Source organism: Talpa europaea (genome assembly GCF_964194135.1).
Source record: "Talpa europaea genome assembly, chromosome: 8".
Lineage (NCBI taxonomy): Eukaryota > Metazoa > Chordata > Mammalia > Eulipotyphla > Talpidae > Talpa > Talpa europaea.
Window position 1 is genome coordinate 71,965,634 of NC_140075.1, and position 14,758 is coordinate 71,980,391.

Below are 14,758 nucleotides of genomic sequence, written 5' to 3' on the forward strand. Positions count from 1 at the left end.
CAGCGCCGGTTCGATCCCCGGCTGCTCCCCGGCCACCGGAGGAGGGTCCCACATGGCACGCAGACCTCTCCTGCCACCCGCTGCTCCCCTCAGCAGTGTGCTTCGGCCCTTCTGCCTGCTCTGCTCCCCATTCTGGTGAATTCTCTCACCCTCCCGCGCTTCTGACTGTACCCAGTGCTTGTATAAATAAATAAAAAAATAAATCTTAAAAAAAAATTTATATCAATAATATAAGAATCAGTCCATACATTTAAGTTTAATTTATAATTAATATTTCCAGTGGTTTAACTTATATAATGGATGAAATCCAGAAAATACATTTCTAAAAAATCTCTTCACTCTTTGGAGGTTCCTCAAAATATCAAAAAGATATGCCACATGTAAGACTGATCCTTGAAAGCAGACTATTGGTCTTAGATATTCAAGAGGGGAGAGAGAGAGGTAGTAAGCTGAGAAGGGTATAGAATGGGGGTGTAGTAGAAAAGTGGTGGGCACTTTTATGGTAGGAAAACTATGGGAACAGCATCTGAATGAAGAAATTCTATGCTGTGAAAAAATAAAAAAATAGAAATACCATATAACCCAGCATTTCTAAAAAATAGAAATACCATATAATCCAGCATTTCCACTCTATGCAAAAACACCAGTTTGAAGGGGCATGTGCACTAGTATGTTCATTACAACATTATAAACAATAGCTAAATTATAGAAACAAAGTGCCCAAAAGAGTACTGGATTAAAAAGATGTGTGTACATCACCCAAAGCAGTGATAGTGAAGGCAAAGATAAACAGCTGGGACTACATCAAATTAAAGAGCTTCTGCACAGCAAAAGAGACAATAACAAAAACAAAGAGAAACCCCACCAACTGGGAGAACATTTTTGCACCCAACACTAATGATAAAGGACTGATCACAAAAATCTACAAAGAGCTGAAGAGACTCAACAAAAACCAAAAAAAAAAAAATCCAGTCAAAAAATGGGCAGAAGAGCTAAAAAGAAACTTCTCTGAAGAGGAAATGCAAATGGCAACAGGCATATGAAAAAATGTTCAACATCACTTGTCTTCAGAGAAATGCAAATCAAAACTACAGTGACATACCATCTTACACCATTGAGAATGGCACATATTAAAAAAACTAGCAACAACAAATGTTGGTGAGGTTCTGGAGAAAAAGGAACTCCCCTGCACTGCTGGTGGGAGTGCAAACTGATCCAACCACTATGGAGAGCTGTGTGGAGATTTCTGGACCTACTAAACATAGAGCTTCCATATGATCCAGCAATTCCACTCCTAGGTATTTACCCAAAGGACACAGTAACATCAATTCCAAAGAGCCCCTGCACCCCTATGTTTATAGCAGCACTATTTACAATAGCTAAGCTTTAGAAACAACCCAAATGCCCAAAAATAGATGACTGGATCAAGAAGATGTGGTACATATATACCATGGAATATTACTCAGCATTCAAAAAAGATAAACACATGCAATTTGCAGCAACATGGATGGAGCTGGAAGGGATCATGCTCAGCGAAATAAGCCATAAAGAAGAAGAAAAATACCGAATGGTCTCGCTCATAGCAGGAATCTAGAAAACTTAAATAAGGGACCAGGAAAAAGAGTAACTGTAAGAAAGAAAATATCAAAATTAACAAACAACTATGAACCAGAGACACTCTATGGGGGGTGGGGGGCGGGGAAAGGAGGGCTTGGGGTCAAAATAAGGGGGCTGTAATTGTATGGGGAGTATAAAAATAAAATAAAAAAAAATAAAAAAAAAAGAACTAAACCAAAAAAAAAAAAAAAAAAGATGTGTGTACACACACATACACAATGGAATAGTACTCAGCTACAAAAATAAGATGAACTCTTGCTATTTGCAACAATGTGGATGGAACTGAAAGGAACTATGCTAAGTAAAATAAGTCAGAAGGAAAAGGACAAATACTAGATGATTTCACTCATAGGTGGGTTATTAAAAAAAACAGACAAAAATAAACTAAAAAACAAACAAAAAAACCCCCTAGAAATAGGACTACAGAATTGAGGCTACTAGAGAGAGGGTGGATGTAGAAGAAAGAGAGAAGGGGACCCAATGGTCTAGAGGTAAAGGACTATGGGTGGTTTGGTGATGGGTCTGGGGACATACATTTGAGAAGGTGTAAACCTATTCTCCTAAATCATACATAGTGTTGTAAACAGATGCTACATCAATTAAAAAAAAAAAAAAGCCTTTTTACTTTCAATGAAAATATGCTATTAAAAATTTACTTTTAGTATAAATCAGGCTGTAATATCTCTAATTAATCAATACAAATATCAAACATCAGTTTTATGTAGATAAAAAATACCAAGTTTACACTGAGGTATGTTTTATCCTCACGTGTAAATTTTTTTTTTAAAGTTTTTTTTTTTTTTTGCCTTTATGCATACAAGAACTGGGGTATAGGCCAGAGGTGCAGGGGTTGAGAGTATTCACCAGAGACAGAGTGGGGAGCAGAACAGGTGGAGCCACTGAAATACACTGCTGGGGGGGAGCAGAGGGCAAGACATGAGAGGTCTCCTTGCGCTATGTGGGTTAGCTCCCTGGCCAGGGATTGAACTCATGTTGCAGTGGTTGGTGATATCTTGATAGTGCTGAGTCTTTAACCCCTGCACCACCAGGAAGGCCCATGTGTAATTTTTTAGAAAACTCTAAAGACTACCTACCAAGTACAGGATGATACAAACTGTTCTCCTTGCAAATATTGGGAAATATATAAGGCAAGTAATATTTCTTAAAATGTGAAAACAGAAATGAAAATCCTCTTTCTTGGTTTTCTTTGTTCTTCCATTCTAAACTTTTTACCTATTAAAAACAAACAAACAATTAGAATTATTCTGAGAGACAAACTGTTAAACACCATTATTAGTTGTTAAACGGTTAAACAAAGTTACTTAAACAACACACTACACTGTCACGTATGTAAGTCAATATATCAAGGACAAATCTTAAAAACTGGCCTGACACCAAGCAAAATGCATTTATATATATATTTCAAAAAAATCTAAGAAGTTAAAAGTGCTCTGGAAAACTCTCAAAGGTAACTGAAAAGATGGTACTACTAATGGCAAAGATACTAGTATTCTTTCCCCTTTGTCTCTTCTTGAATAATTCAGCCTAAAAGTAATAAAAAATAGGCATGTGCAAGAGGGAGGGGGATAAGTGAAAGCAGTGACAAGTAATGAGAGCAGGAGCACAGGAATCAAGGTATCAATGAAGGGGTGTCACTGAGACAACAGCCCAGTAGACTCAAAGACTGAGAAAAGAGGACAGTGTCTAAGAAGTTGTTTACCTAGGGTTGGGGGTAGGGGAGACTGGAAGCAAAGAAATTGATAGCTAATGGGCAGAGTGTCTTACTAGAATGACATGCTCTTAAAGTACACTGTGGTGATTGTTATACAACCCTGTGAATATAACTGTAAAAACTGAACTGTATACTTTAAGAGGATGAACGATATGGTGTATGTATTATAGCTCAATAAAACAGTTTTTAAAAAGTACCAGCTGACAACCACCAAAGCATTAATTCAGCCAAAATCTTCAGTGGTTACTAAAACATAGGGGTAAAATTTTGATGAGGAAAAGAAATATTAACAAAGTACTTTCCCACAAAATACTTACTGGTTATAGAGAGACAATAAGGGGAAAAGAAAAGAATTACACTAGAAAAGCCAAGCAGACATTACCTTAATCAGGGGACAGAGTTCAAGACTGCTCATATCATATACCAAAATGAGCTCAAAGAGATCACAAACCTTAACATAAGGTTTAAAATTATAAAACTTCAAAAAGAAAATTAAAAAATCTTCAAAAGTCTCCCTGAAAATCCATGGGCAAGTCATTGGGAAAAAATTATCTGAAAAAATATACAACTGACTAAACTAACTTCTATCTAGAATATATATTTAAAAATCTCTTACAATTCAAGAAGATGACAAATAACCCAATTAGAAAATGACCAGCTAAGGAGATATATGGATGACAAACACATAAAAAGACAGTCAACACATTATTAGCTGTTAGGTCAAATTAAAACCATAAGATACCACTATACACTCACTTTTGAGTGGCTTAAATTACAGACTGACCATGCCAACTATTGATGAGGATGTCAAGCAACTTTAAGTCTCATTCATTGTTGGTAGAATGTTAAAAAAAAAAAAAAAAGGATCAAACTAGTGAGATATATAATTTCAAAATAATTATGTTGTGGAAAAAGCCAGACCCCTAAAAAAAGTATGTACCACATGATTTCATTTATATGGAAAATACAAACTATAGTGACAAAAACTAGATAAATGTAGCAATTTGGGGGTGGGAAAGGATAAAATAAGGGATCAAAGAACATTTAGCGGTGGTAGGTATATTTATTCTCCCTTTAACAGTGATGGTTTTATAGGTATATATGTAGTAAAATTCATCAAATTGTATTTCAAACATGGCATGTCAATTGGATCTCAATAAATCAGAAAAAGTATTTAAAAATCTATATGAAGCTTTTAAAAGAAAAACTGGCAGTAGTAATGACAGTATCAAAACGTATGTGCCGTGCACTTTTTAATTCTAAGCATTTTGTACTAATTACTTAAGCTTCAAACACCAAAGGGGAAAGGTATTATTATATCTCTTATTTTAAGCACAGAAAGGGTATGTAATTCAACAAACATCACACTACCAGTACAATGTGGAATTCAAATTCAAACCCTGGCAATCTCCTTCAAGGTCCAAATTAACTCTATTATATTTGTTTCTAAAGTATAACTAATTTTTGTGTTCAGAACAATTATAAAACATATATATATATATGATAAGTGTTTTTTATCACTCAGGACATGCACATATCATATCTAAAGAAGAATAAAATATATGTATTTTATTCTTATAAATATATATAAATATAAATATAAATGTCTGTATATTTAATAAATATACAGACATTTAACTAGATGTCTAGAAACTTAAATTGGAAACTTATAAAGTACAAATAGGTTTAAGTGGAAATTATATTTCCACATCTTCAGCTCATCTCCCTGGTTACTATTTCTTGGCATACTGATGCCTAAATCAAATAGTTGTTTTTTATTTAAACTACCATAGCTGCTGGTTATAAATGAAAAGGTTAGAGTAAATTCAACTAGCTCACATGACAACATATATTCTCAAAATATTTATTAAAATTTTTCTCTCTCTAGTTCTTTTTCTAAGAGATTCCTAATCCCTCTGATTTTTATTTCAGGAGGGGCACGCTAACATATATTTTCAAACTCCTTTAAGAAATTAAACAAATATCTACTAAAATAGAATGGAAGGAAAAGGCAAAATGAATTACCCTCACAAGAGAGCAAGGAGGTGACAACAAAGATGATAACACATACCTGAATTACTATATATTTTAAAAGTGCTTCCAAAAAATAGCTTGTGAGATCTTCCTGTCCTTTATCTCCTGATTGTGGGGGGACAAGAGGAGTGATTTCTTCAATAGTGACTTGAGCTAGCAAAAGACAAAGTTTAATATAAATACAAAACAAGTAATACAATAATGTGACCAATGTAAAATTTAACTATATAACATAGAGACAATGAACATTACTGAAAACACTAATGACTGAATCTTGAAATAAATCTGAGGTCACTCTGATAGGCCATCACAACAACCATAACTTTAATAATTTGATGTTTCATTAACCACTGAGGAAATGTGACACAAAGATGGATAGCGAGATATGCAGGGAATAAATGAATAACATCTCACTTAAGAAAGAACTTCTCATTGTATTTTTTAAATTTGTATTGAGAGTGACTATCATGAAAATTCCATAATATGAGAAGCATTAATGAGTTTATTAATCAATCTGATTATTCAAGATCATGATCATGTCTAGTCTATAAGTTAGGCCCTTAATTCAAAGAATGAAGTCCCCCTGAAAAAGAAAAGTCAGCATCTTAGTTCCTTCATTACAAAAGATCACTCATAACAGAAAAAATTTACTTTTTTTACTTTTCAGATATTCAGAAACATTCATTACAACTAACACAAAAAGAAAAATCAAACCACAACCAACTAAATTCCCTTAAATATTTCCAAGCAGCACAACCAGAACCAGAACATAAATCAGGTTCCAAAACATGTTTTTCATTAGTAATTATCAATTCAAGTAGGTTCACAGACATGGATTTTTTTTCAGCCCTCTGCACAAAGTAAAAACACTTGTTCTTCAATGTACATGTAACTTAACTCAAGGATAAAAGGTGACACATGAGAAACAAATTAAAAATATCCTGTATTAACCATGTGATTTAACATCACAGGCCTTGCTGGCCCTGGAGAGAATATCCATCCCAAGGCTAGCTAATTCCTATATATAGTAAATGACCACTCTGAGAATGAGCCTATTGTATGCAAACCAACCAATCAAAAGCCTACATCTATATTACTTCCTCTATTGAACTACTCCCCAGACCTAATCACACTAGGGCCAGAGACCAAATAACTAGGGAAAAATCCTATGCCCCAGAGCCTGGGTAAAGTATTCAAAATTAGCTAATACCAAGCTTTACCATGCTCTGCATACTCCTGACTATAGGAACCACAGTAAGGGCTCCTGCCCATGATACATAGCCCCTTCACTACCCTCCCTCTCCCTAACATGGCTTTTCCCGACGTGGCGCACACTCTGGTATGGCATGCCTCTTGGGAACTGTGAGTGAAAAACTTTTTTTAAATGGTATCCATTCCTGGTATACTAGCCTCATCATACCTGAATAATAAAACCTACATTTTAAACCACAGTCTTGGATTACACATTTAATAAATATATAGGCATTTAACTAGATAGATTAACAAAGTACATAGAAAATTTTAAAATACTTATGGATATCATGAATCTTACTTTCTTGAATGTTGAGAGGAGGATTAATAAGATTATCTAAAGTTCGAGGTCCATATTCGGATTGTGGTGCTGAAAATCCAGGTATTAAACATGAAAACATCCAGAGCTGTTCTCTGCTACAGTTATTTTGAAGAGCTTGCAACCATAATAAGAAAAGACGAACACCTTCCCGCCTGATCTAAAATCAAATCAAATGGAAAACAGGTATTTTTATATATAATACAAATACATTCTTCCTTCTAGAGCCAAAATCCTCTAATTGATGATTACAGAATGACGGTTTGCAAAAGAAAGGAAAGAGGGAGGGAGAGGAGGAAGGGAAGACAGAGAGAGGCAATCACATCCATAACAGTTATGGAACCCTATTTGTATAAATCTAAATGGATTTTGAGCAAATACTTGGCATCTTAACTACTTAACTATTCTTAAAATTGTTATTCTATAAAAATCTTCATAATAAATAAAATCTTATCACTCTCTGAAATTGTCTCATTTACATAATATTTGCTTCTAACTTGGAAAGCAGGAATTTTGGCCTATTACTGTATTCTAGAACAATACTCCATACAGAGAAAATAAACATTTGAATCAAGGAATGAATTCTCTTCCAGGACAAGAATGAGGGGAAAAATAAAGCAAAATTCAAACTGACAAGCAAAATAGAGTTGTTTACTAACCTAAGGCCACAGGCAGCTTTGGAAATTACCACAACATTGTTAAAGGGTCACTGTCAAAGTTATTCCATTTCTGCCACCCTGGTGGTTTAGTCAGACACAAGGATAAAGATAAGTCTTATTCCTTTGTACTGCATACCCAGGCCTTGATTCTGTACCTACCATATGAGACTTTCAACTTATTTACAGCAAGATGGACTGGGTAGCTTTTATTACCATGCCACAATGAAATAATGAAAAAGAACAAAACAATTAAGAGATACTAGGAGGAGGGCTTCCAGAGAAGATGGTGTCAGAAGAAATTCCCTACTTCACTCCAGGAGAATAAACTAAGAAGTCCAGCTCTGAACTTGGAGGATCATGCAAAAAGGGGAAAATGCCAGAGTAACTCATGATTCTAGGGACCAACACTGAAGTGAGACCAAAGAGATGCAGAGGAATATCAACTCAAAGGAACAAAGGGTGAGTGGAGGAAGTGGTGGCCTACAGAGCAAAAACCAGAGTTCATATTGGAGCTTGGGTAATGCAAAGCTAAGTAGTGTAACCAACCACAGAGATAAGAGGAATGAGTATTGTGGGGAGCCAGATGGAAAAGGCCTAAAATGAAGAAAACAAAGCTCAGAAAGGTAAGGCTCAAGCCACCCAGTTTCCCCAGGAACAAGTAGATACATTACAGAGCAGATAGAGAAAAGCTGCACTGGAACACCCTGGGATTACCCAGGGGGCCCAGTCCACAAACTGTAGACACATGGGTCTGAGGCCCAGAGAGCATCGACACTGACTCAGGTGCAAACCAAGGCAAAGCACTCCTAGGAAAAATGGACCATTCCAGGACCATACCCCCACTAAATGAAGACCCAGCTATAAATCAGTTCTTCCTTTCACACAGTGCCACCTACTATAAAAGTGAAACAGTTGTACCCTTAATTTTGAGAAAGTAACTAATGGAGAAAAGACAGTATTAAAAGAAATAGCAGACAGAAATGGAAAGATATTCCCTGTTCATGGAATGGAAAAACAAATATAGTCAAAATGGCAATCTAATCCAAGGGAATATACAGATTCAAGGCAATCCCTTTCAAAGTTTAAATGGCATTTTGTCAATGAAATAAACAAACATTGGGCCTCCCCGGTGGCGCAGTGGTTGCGGTGCTGGTTCGATCCCCGGCTGCTCCCCGGCCACCGGAGGAGGGTCCCACATGGCGCGCAGACCTCTCCTGCGGCCCGCTGCTTCCCTCAGCGGTGTACTTCGGTCCTTCTGCCTGCTCTGCTCCCGGCTCTGGTGAGTTCTCTCGCCCTCCCATGCTTCTGACTGTACCCAGTGCTTGTATAAACCAACCAACCAACCAACAAATAAATAAATAAATCTTAAAAAAAAAAAAAGAAATAAACAAACATTATTGAAATTTTATGGAACAAGACATCAAATAATCAAAGCAAACCTGACCCAAAAAAGGGGGAAAATGGCAGTATCACATGTACAGAATTCAAACTATACTACAAAGCTACAATTATCAAAATAGCATGGCTGTGGAATGAACACGCACACACACACACAACATAAAAGATTTGAGAGTCAAGAAATAAACCCTACTGCTGTGGACAATTAATCTACACCAAAGTAGCCAAGAATATACACTTGAGCAAGCAAAGTCTTCAATAAATGATGATGGGAAAACTGGGTAAGTATATGTAATGGAATGAAACTAGATCACTATCTTTCACTAAACACAAAAATAAACTCAAAATGGATAAAAGACTTGGAAGTAATGTATGAAACCATAAAATACAAAGAAAACATAGGCAAAACACTGCACAACATAGACTTTATAGATTTTTTGTGGATTCCCCTCCAATGGTAAAGAAAACAAAGGAATACATAAACAACTGGGACTACACTAAACAAATAAGCTCTGCACAGCAAAAGAAACTAACTAAAACAAAAAAGAAACCCTACTGAATAGAAAATATTTCCACACCGTACATCCACCAATGGGCAGATATCAAGAACTACAAAGAACTTATTAACTCAACAAAAAGAAAACAACTCAATCAAAAAACAGGAAGAAGAACTATATAGGTACTTCTCCAAAGAAGACATACAGGTGGCCAAGAATCTTATGAAAAAATGCTCATCATCACTGATGGTCAGGGAAATACACACCAAAACCATAATGAGATACCATCTCACACCTGTGAGGATGGCCCACATCAAAAAGACACCGGGAACAATAGGAACCCTCTCACACTGTTGGCAGGAATGTAGACTGTTTCAAACCCTATGAAAAACAGTATGGAGGTTTCTCAAAAGATTAAAAATGGATCTACCATATGACCCAACAATTCCACTCCTTAGGATCTACCTGAAGAATACAAGAACACTAATTTAAAGGGAAACATGTTCACTGTAGCTCTATTTACACATAGCCAAGCTATGGAAACAGTCTAGATGTCCAAATACAGATGAGTGGATCAGGTATATATACACAATGAAATACTACTCAACTATCAAAAAATGATAAACACTTGCCATCTGCGGCAACATGGAGCTGGAAGGGATTATGCTAAGCAAAATAAATCAAGAGAAAGACAAATACATGACGAACTCACTTATATGTGAAATACAGAGAAATCAAACAAAGGGTCACATAAAGCCAAAGTCACAATAAACCCCAGAAAGCTGACTACAGAACTGAGGCTACTAGATATGGAGTTTAAGGGGGAAAGGAAGAAAGAAGTGGGGAGGGCACACAGTGAATGAGGGTTGGGGACTGTGGATGTTCTGGAATTGTGTACGCTGTGATGACAACACCTACAGTGGGGTATCTTATGTGTCTAAAACACAAACAACACTGTAAACAGATGTTACCTCAATAAAAACAGTAATAAAAGAAACAAAAGCAATATTTTTATATAGATTCCCTACTTTCTTTGATGTCTAAAAATAGCTATGGTAAGATAAGTTAATAAAAATTATTTTGAGTGATTAATAATTTTGTCCTTTAGGGACCACAGAGTATTTCTGCTGAATGAATCAAAGCAGTGGCAAAAGTACAATTTTTCAATAGTCTGGTCAACCTATTACATATTTTCATATTTACTGAGTATGTTGTTATATTTTAACTGATTCACTTCAATTAAGTGAACTGAAGACAATTCAATATTCTTTAGGAAAAAGTTGATGCAGGAAAGTTGGGTAGGTTTTTGGAAGTCATTGAAAAATATATTATATTGTACCTTCAGAGAGTTTCCTGTGTGAAGTAGTTTCTTTAAAATCAATCCTGAAAAGAAAACATGATTTTAAATATTCATTTTTTATTTATTTCTAAGTGCCAGAATTATCAGTCAGACTTGAAAACACTTTGAAACAAATCCTTGGCAACCTCCAAATTAATCTTGGTGACTGTGACATCCATTTGGCCATAATTTTGAAACCAGAAAGACATATGAAAAGTCACCTTCTCAACACATAGCCTATTGCAATCAAATATGATTTATCATATTAAAATAAATCCCAAGCCAAAAATTGCATTTAACACACCAACCTTTCGTGTTTCTTGTTTAGACAAAGATCATACTTAAATATTCTCTCAATCACTAATAGAATGAATAAACACTGCAGGAAATTTCCATTTAGCTCATCACATAAACATCTATAACTCTAATATTTTCTAACAATTACATTTTAGTAGTTTTATAAAATATTCAGACATTTTCTTTTAAATTATGAAATATTTTAAACTACAGTGAAATACTAAAGGTAATATTAACAAACATCTAGAGGTCCACCACTCAGTTTGAACAAAGCTGAACACAGTTCCATTGTTTTTATGAACTTTAAAATTACATTTATTCTTATTATCTACAATGCTTTCTTTAACAGTATAAATATCACTGAACCTCCCTGTGAACCCACTGCTAATCACTTTCCTCCCAGAGTGTACCATTATCCAGATTTTGTTATTATTACATTATATCATTTCATAAATTCATGATATATTTAATAGGATTATAGCCCAGAACTTAATAAATAGTAAAAAAGAAACAAACCAAAAAACCAAAACTTTACATATGATATGCAAAATAAGTCATTCTAGAAGTTGTTATTCATATTCAACTTTAGCTTTTGGAGCTTACCCATAATGATCTATGTAGTTCTACAGTTAATTCACTATAAATGCTATAAACAATTCCATTGTATGAATACATTACTTATTTTTATTTATCTTTATGTTAGAATATTTGTTTTTTAAGTTTTTGCTAATACTGAGAATGTTATAATAAATGTTCCAGTTCATGAATTCTTGTATGCGGGTTTCACCAAGACATAAAAATAGGAACGAAATAACTTACTTTCAACTTCACTAAATATTGAAAAATTCTGTCCAAAATAGTTGAGAAACATTGCAGTACTAACAGCAATATATGCAAAAGCTGTGATACCACATTTTTTGGCAACATAAAACAATGGAGATGCTCTAATATTTGCCATCTGCTGAACATTAAATATCTTTGTTTTCATTTGATATTTCCTAGTGCCATTGAACATTCTTTTCATTTATTATTCAAGCATCTATAAATTGCCTGTCATAACCTTTAAATATTTTTCAATTTTGCTTTAAATATGAGTGTACTTCATTCTGACTATGTCAGTCCTATGAACTGAAGATAGATTCAATCATGTTTGTACTGGATATACAAAATTTTCAAATTTCTAAAGTCAATGCACCATTTTTTTCTTTTATCTAATACTCTAAAGAAATTCTTAAATTTATAGATAAATCAATCTCTTCAAAAAGTTTTAAAGGGTTGCTTATCACAATTAAGCCCTGAAATTGATTAGAAATTTATTTTATGCGTGCAAATAACAATATTTTTCCCAAATAAAAGAGCCAACTGCAGCACTAAGCCTCTCAGATTAATAATGAAATGAAATGCTATTTCAATCACATTTCAAAATTTCATGTAACCCTAGGTGTCTGGCTGGTCTCGACATTTTTTCCTGTTTGTCTACTTGTTCATTCCTGCACCAATAATACTGTCTTCATTATTATAACCTTTTAAAAAATCTCATCAGTAGTAGGAAAATGTCAAACAACACCATCCTTCCTTCTTCCCTTTGTTATTTTTTCAAGGTGCTTTGGCTTTGCTTTTCCATATAAATATTGAATTAATTTCCAAGTTACAACAAAAAACTCCTATAAAAATTCTGAATGAGAACTATTATCATTATACTCTTAAACCTATTAGCCATGAATATTGCATAAAATTTCATGGTCTCCAATAACCATATCATTACCATACATTAACTTCATTTTTTTGGAGTCCTTTTTTATTTTAACAGGTGACAGAGAAAACAAAGTAGACTGTGGGTCGGATGCGAAATTCCTGGCTCTGTTTCAAACCTCTTTTCTAACACTTCACTCATTGAATAAATGGACCTGAAATTACAAATTCTTTCTCACAATTTAGTTAACAATACATAGATTCATCTGTCAAAGGGATATTAAAAGACAATTTCAGTTGATTAAAAATGAAAACAACATGTAAAACAAAACATAAAAATTTGTGGGATAAGCTAAAGCAAAACTTAGAGGGAAATTTACTGCCTAATTCAATGCCTACATTAGAAAAAAGAAAGCTATCAATTAATATCCTAAGCTTCCATCTTAAGAAACTAGAAACACATGAGCAAATTAAACCCAGTTAGCAAAATATTTTTAAACATATACTAGAATAGAAATAAATGAAATAGAAAGCAGAATATCAACAATACCACATTTAATTCTTTAAAATTATCAACACTAATGACAAATGCTTGCCTATTTTATAAAATAACAGAAAAGACACAAATTAGCAAAATCAAACATGAAAGAGGCATCACTCTGATCCTATAGGAATGAAAAGATTATGAAAGAACTTGAACTTTATAACACAAATTAGACAACTTAGATGAAACAAATTTCTAGAAAGACACAAATTATCCAAACTGATTCAAAAAGCAACATCATACATAATAGTGAGAGACTGACTATTTTATCTCTCATATCAGGAATACAACAAGACATCTCCTCTTAGCATTTATTCAACATTGTACTGGAAGAACAATAAACAAAAAAAAAATAGAGAAATTAAAGATTCCATATTAGAACTAAAAATTAAAACTTTAAATATGCAGTTAGACCCTAAATGTAGAAAAGTCAAAGGGATTCACACTAAGTCAAATGTGCTACAGTAAACTAGAAACAATCTAAAAGCTAACTGGTAAGTAAAGACAAAATGGTAGTCATATAATAGAATATTATGCAGCAATAAAAAGGAGTGCTGATATTTGCTATGATGTAAACAACCCCCCAACCCCGCAAAAAAAAAAAGCATGCTAAGTGAAGGAACCAGATGCAAATTACTACAGATTATATGATTTCACATAAAGATATTTCTTGATTTAGGATGGGGTTATATCCAGATAAATCCATAGTATCATAAAATGATTTGGTTTCCTTTTTGTCTATTCCCTTGTTTTGTTTTATAACATCCCTGTATTTGTCTTTTTCCCTCTGACTTACTTCACTTAAAAAACACCATAAACAGTACATGTGAATTGTTTCCCCTCATGATCCAGTGGATGACTAGAAGCTGCAGCTTTCTGCTGCTGCTTAACATTAAAAGAGTATTGCATACTGTTAGTGTGAGAAAACATCAAAACTGAAAATTTCAGCTGTGGTTTTTATTTTGAATGCATATTGCTTTCCCATAGCTTAAAGTGGGAAAACCAAGTTGAATCATTCAATTTGGCAATCAGGGCCTCCCTGGTGGCGCAACGGGTTAAGCACAGCACTGTGAAGCTATCTGCAGCCTCTGCAGCAACAGATCAATCCCCAGCTGGCCAGGGAGCAACCCACATGGCATAGCAGACCTCTCCTGTCTCACCCGCTGCTCCCCTCAGCAGTGTATTTCAGTCTGCCTGATCTGTTCCCTATTCTGCCTCTAGTAAATCCTCTCACCCCCTGCACCTCTGGCTTATACCTCAGTTCTTGTATGCATAAATAAGTCTTTAAAAAAATAAAAAAGTTAAACTTGGGAATCATCTTTATGTGAAACAGTCTGAAAAGAAAAATTTAATGTAAAAAGATGTTTGGTGGAAATGGC

The 14,758-nt window shown here is 34.4% G+C and overlaps 1 protein-coding gene across 3 annotated transcripts in view; it reads right to left on the reverse strand.

Moving 5' to 3' along the window:
- RALGAPA1 (Ral GTPase activating protein catalytic subunit alpha 1) overlaps positions 1-14,758 on the reverse strand; it is a gene marked incomplete at both ends in the record, with an annotated part of 206,636 nt that overhangs the window by 154,399 nt on the left and 37,479 nt on the right. For all 3 annotated transcript variants that reach the window (XM_084241386.1, XM_084241384.1, XM_084241385.1), the window contains 4 exons: positions 2,712-2,850; positions 5,421-5,536; positions 6,936-7,113; positions 10,847-10,890. In XM_084241386.1, the coding sequence (XP_084097512.1) occupies positions 2,712-2,850; positions 5,421-5,536; positions 6,936-7,113; positions 10,847-10,890 (477 nt within the window). The remainder of the gene's footprint in view (positions 1-2,711; positions 2,851-5,420; positions 5,537-6,935; positions 7,114-10,846; positions 10,891-14,758) is intronic.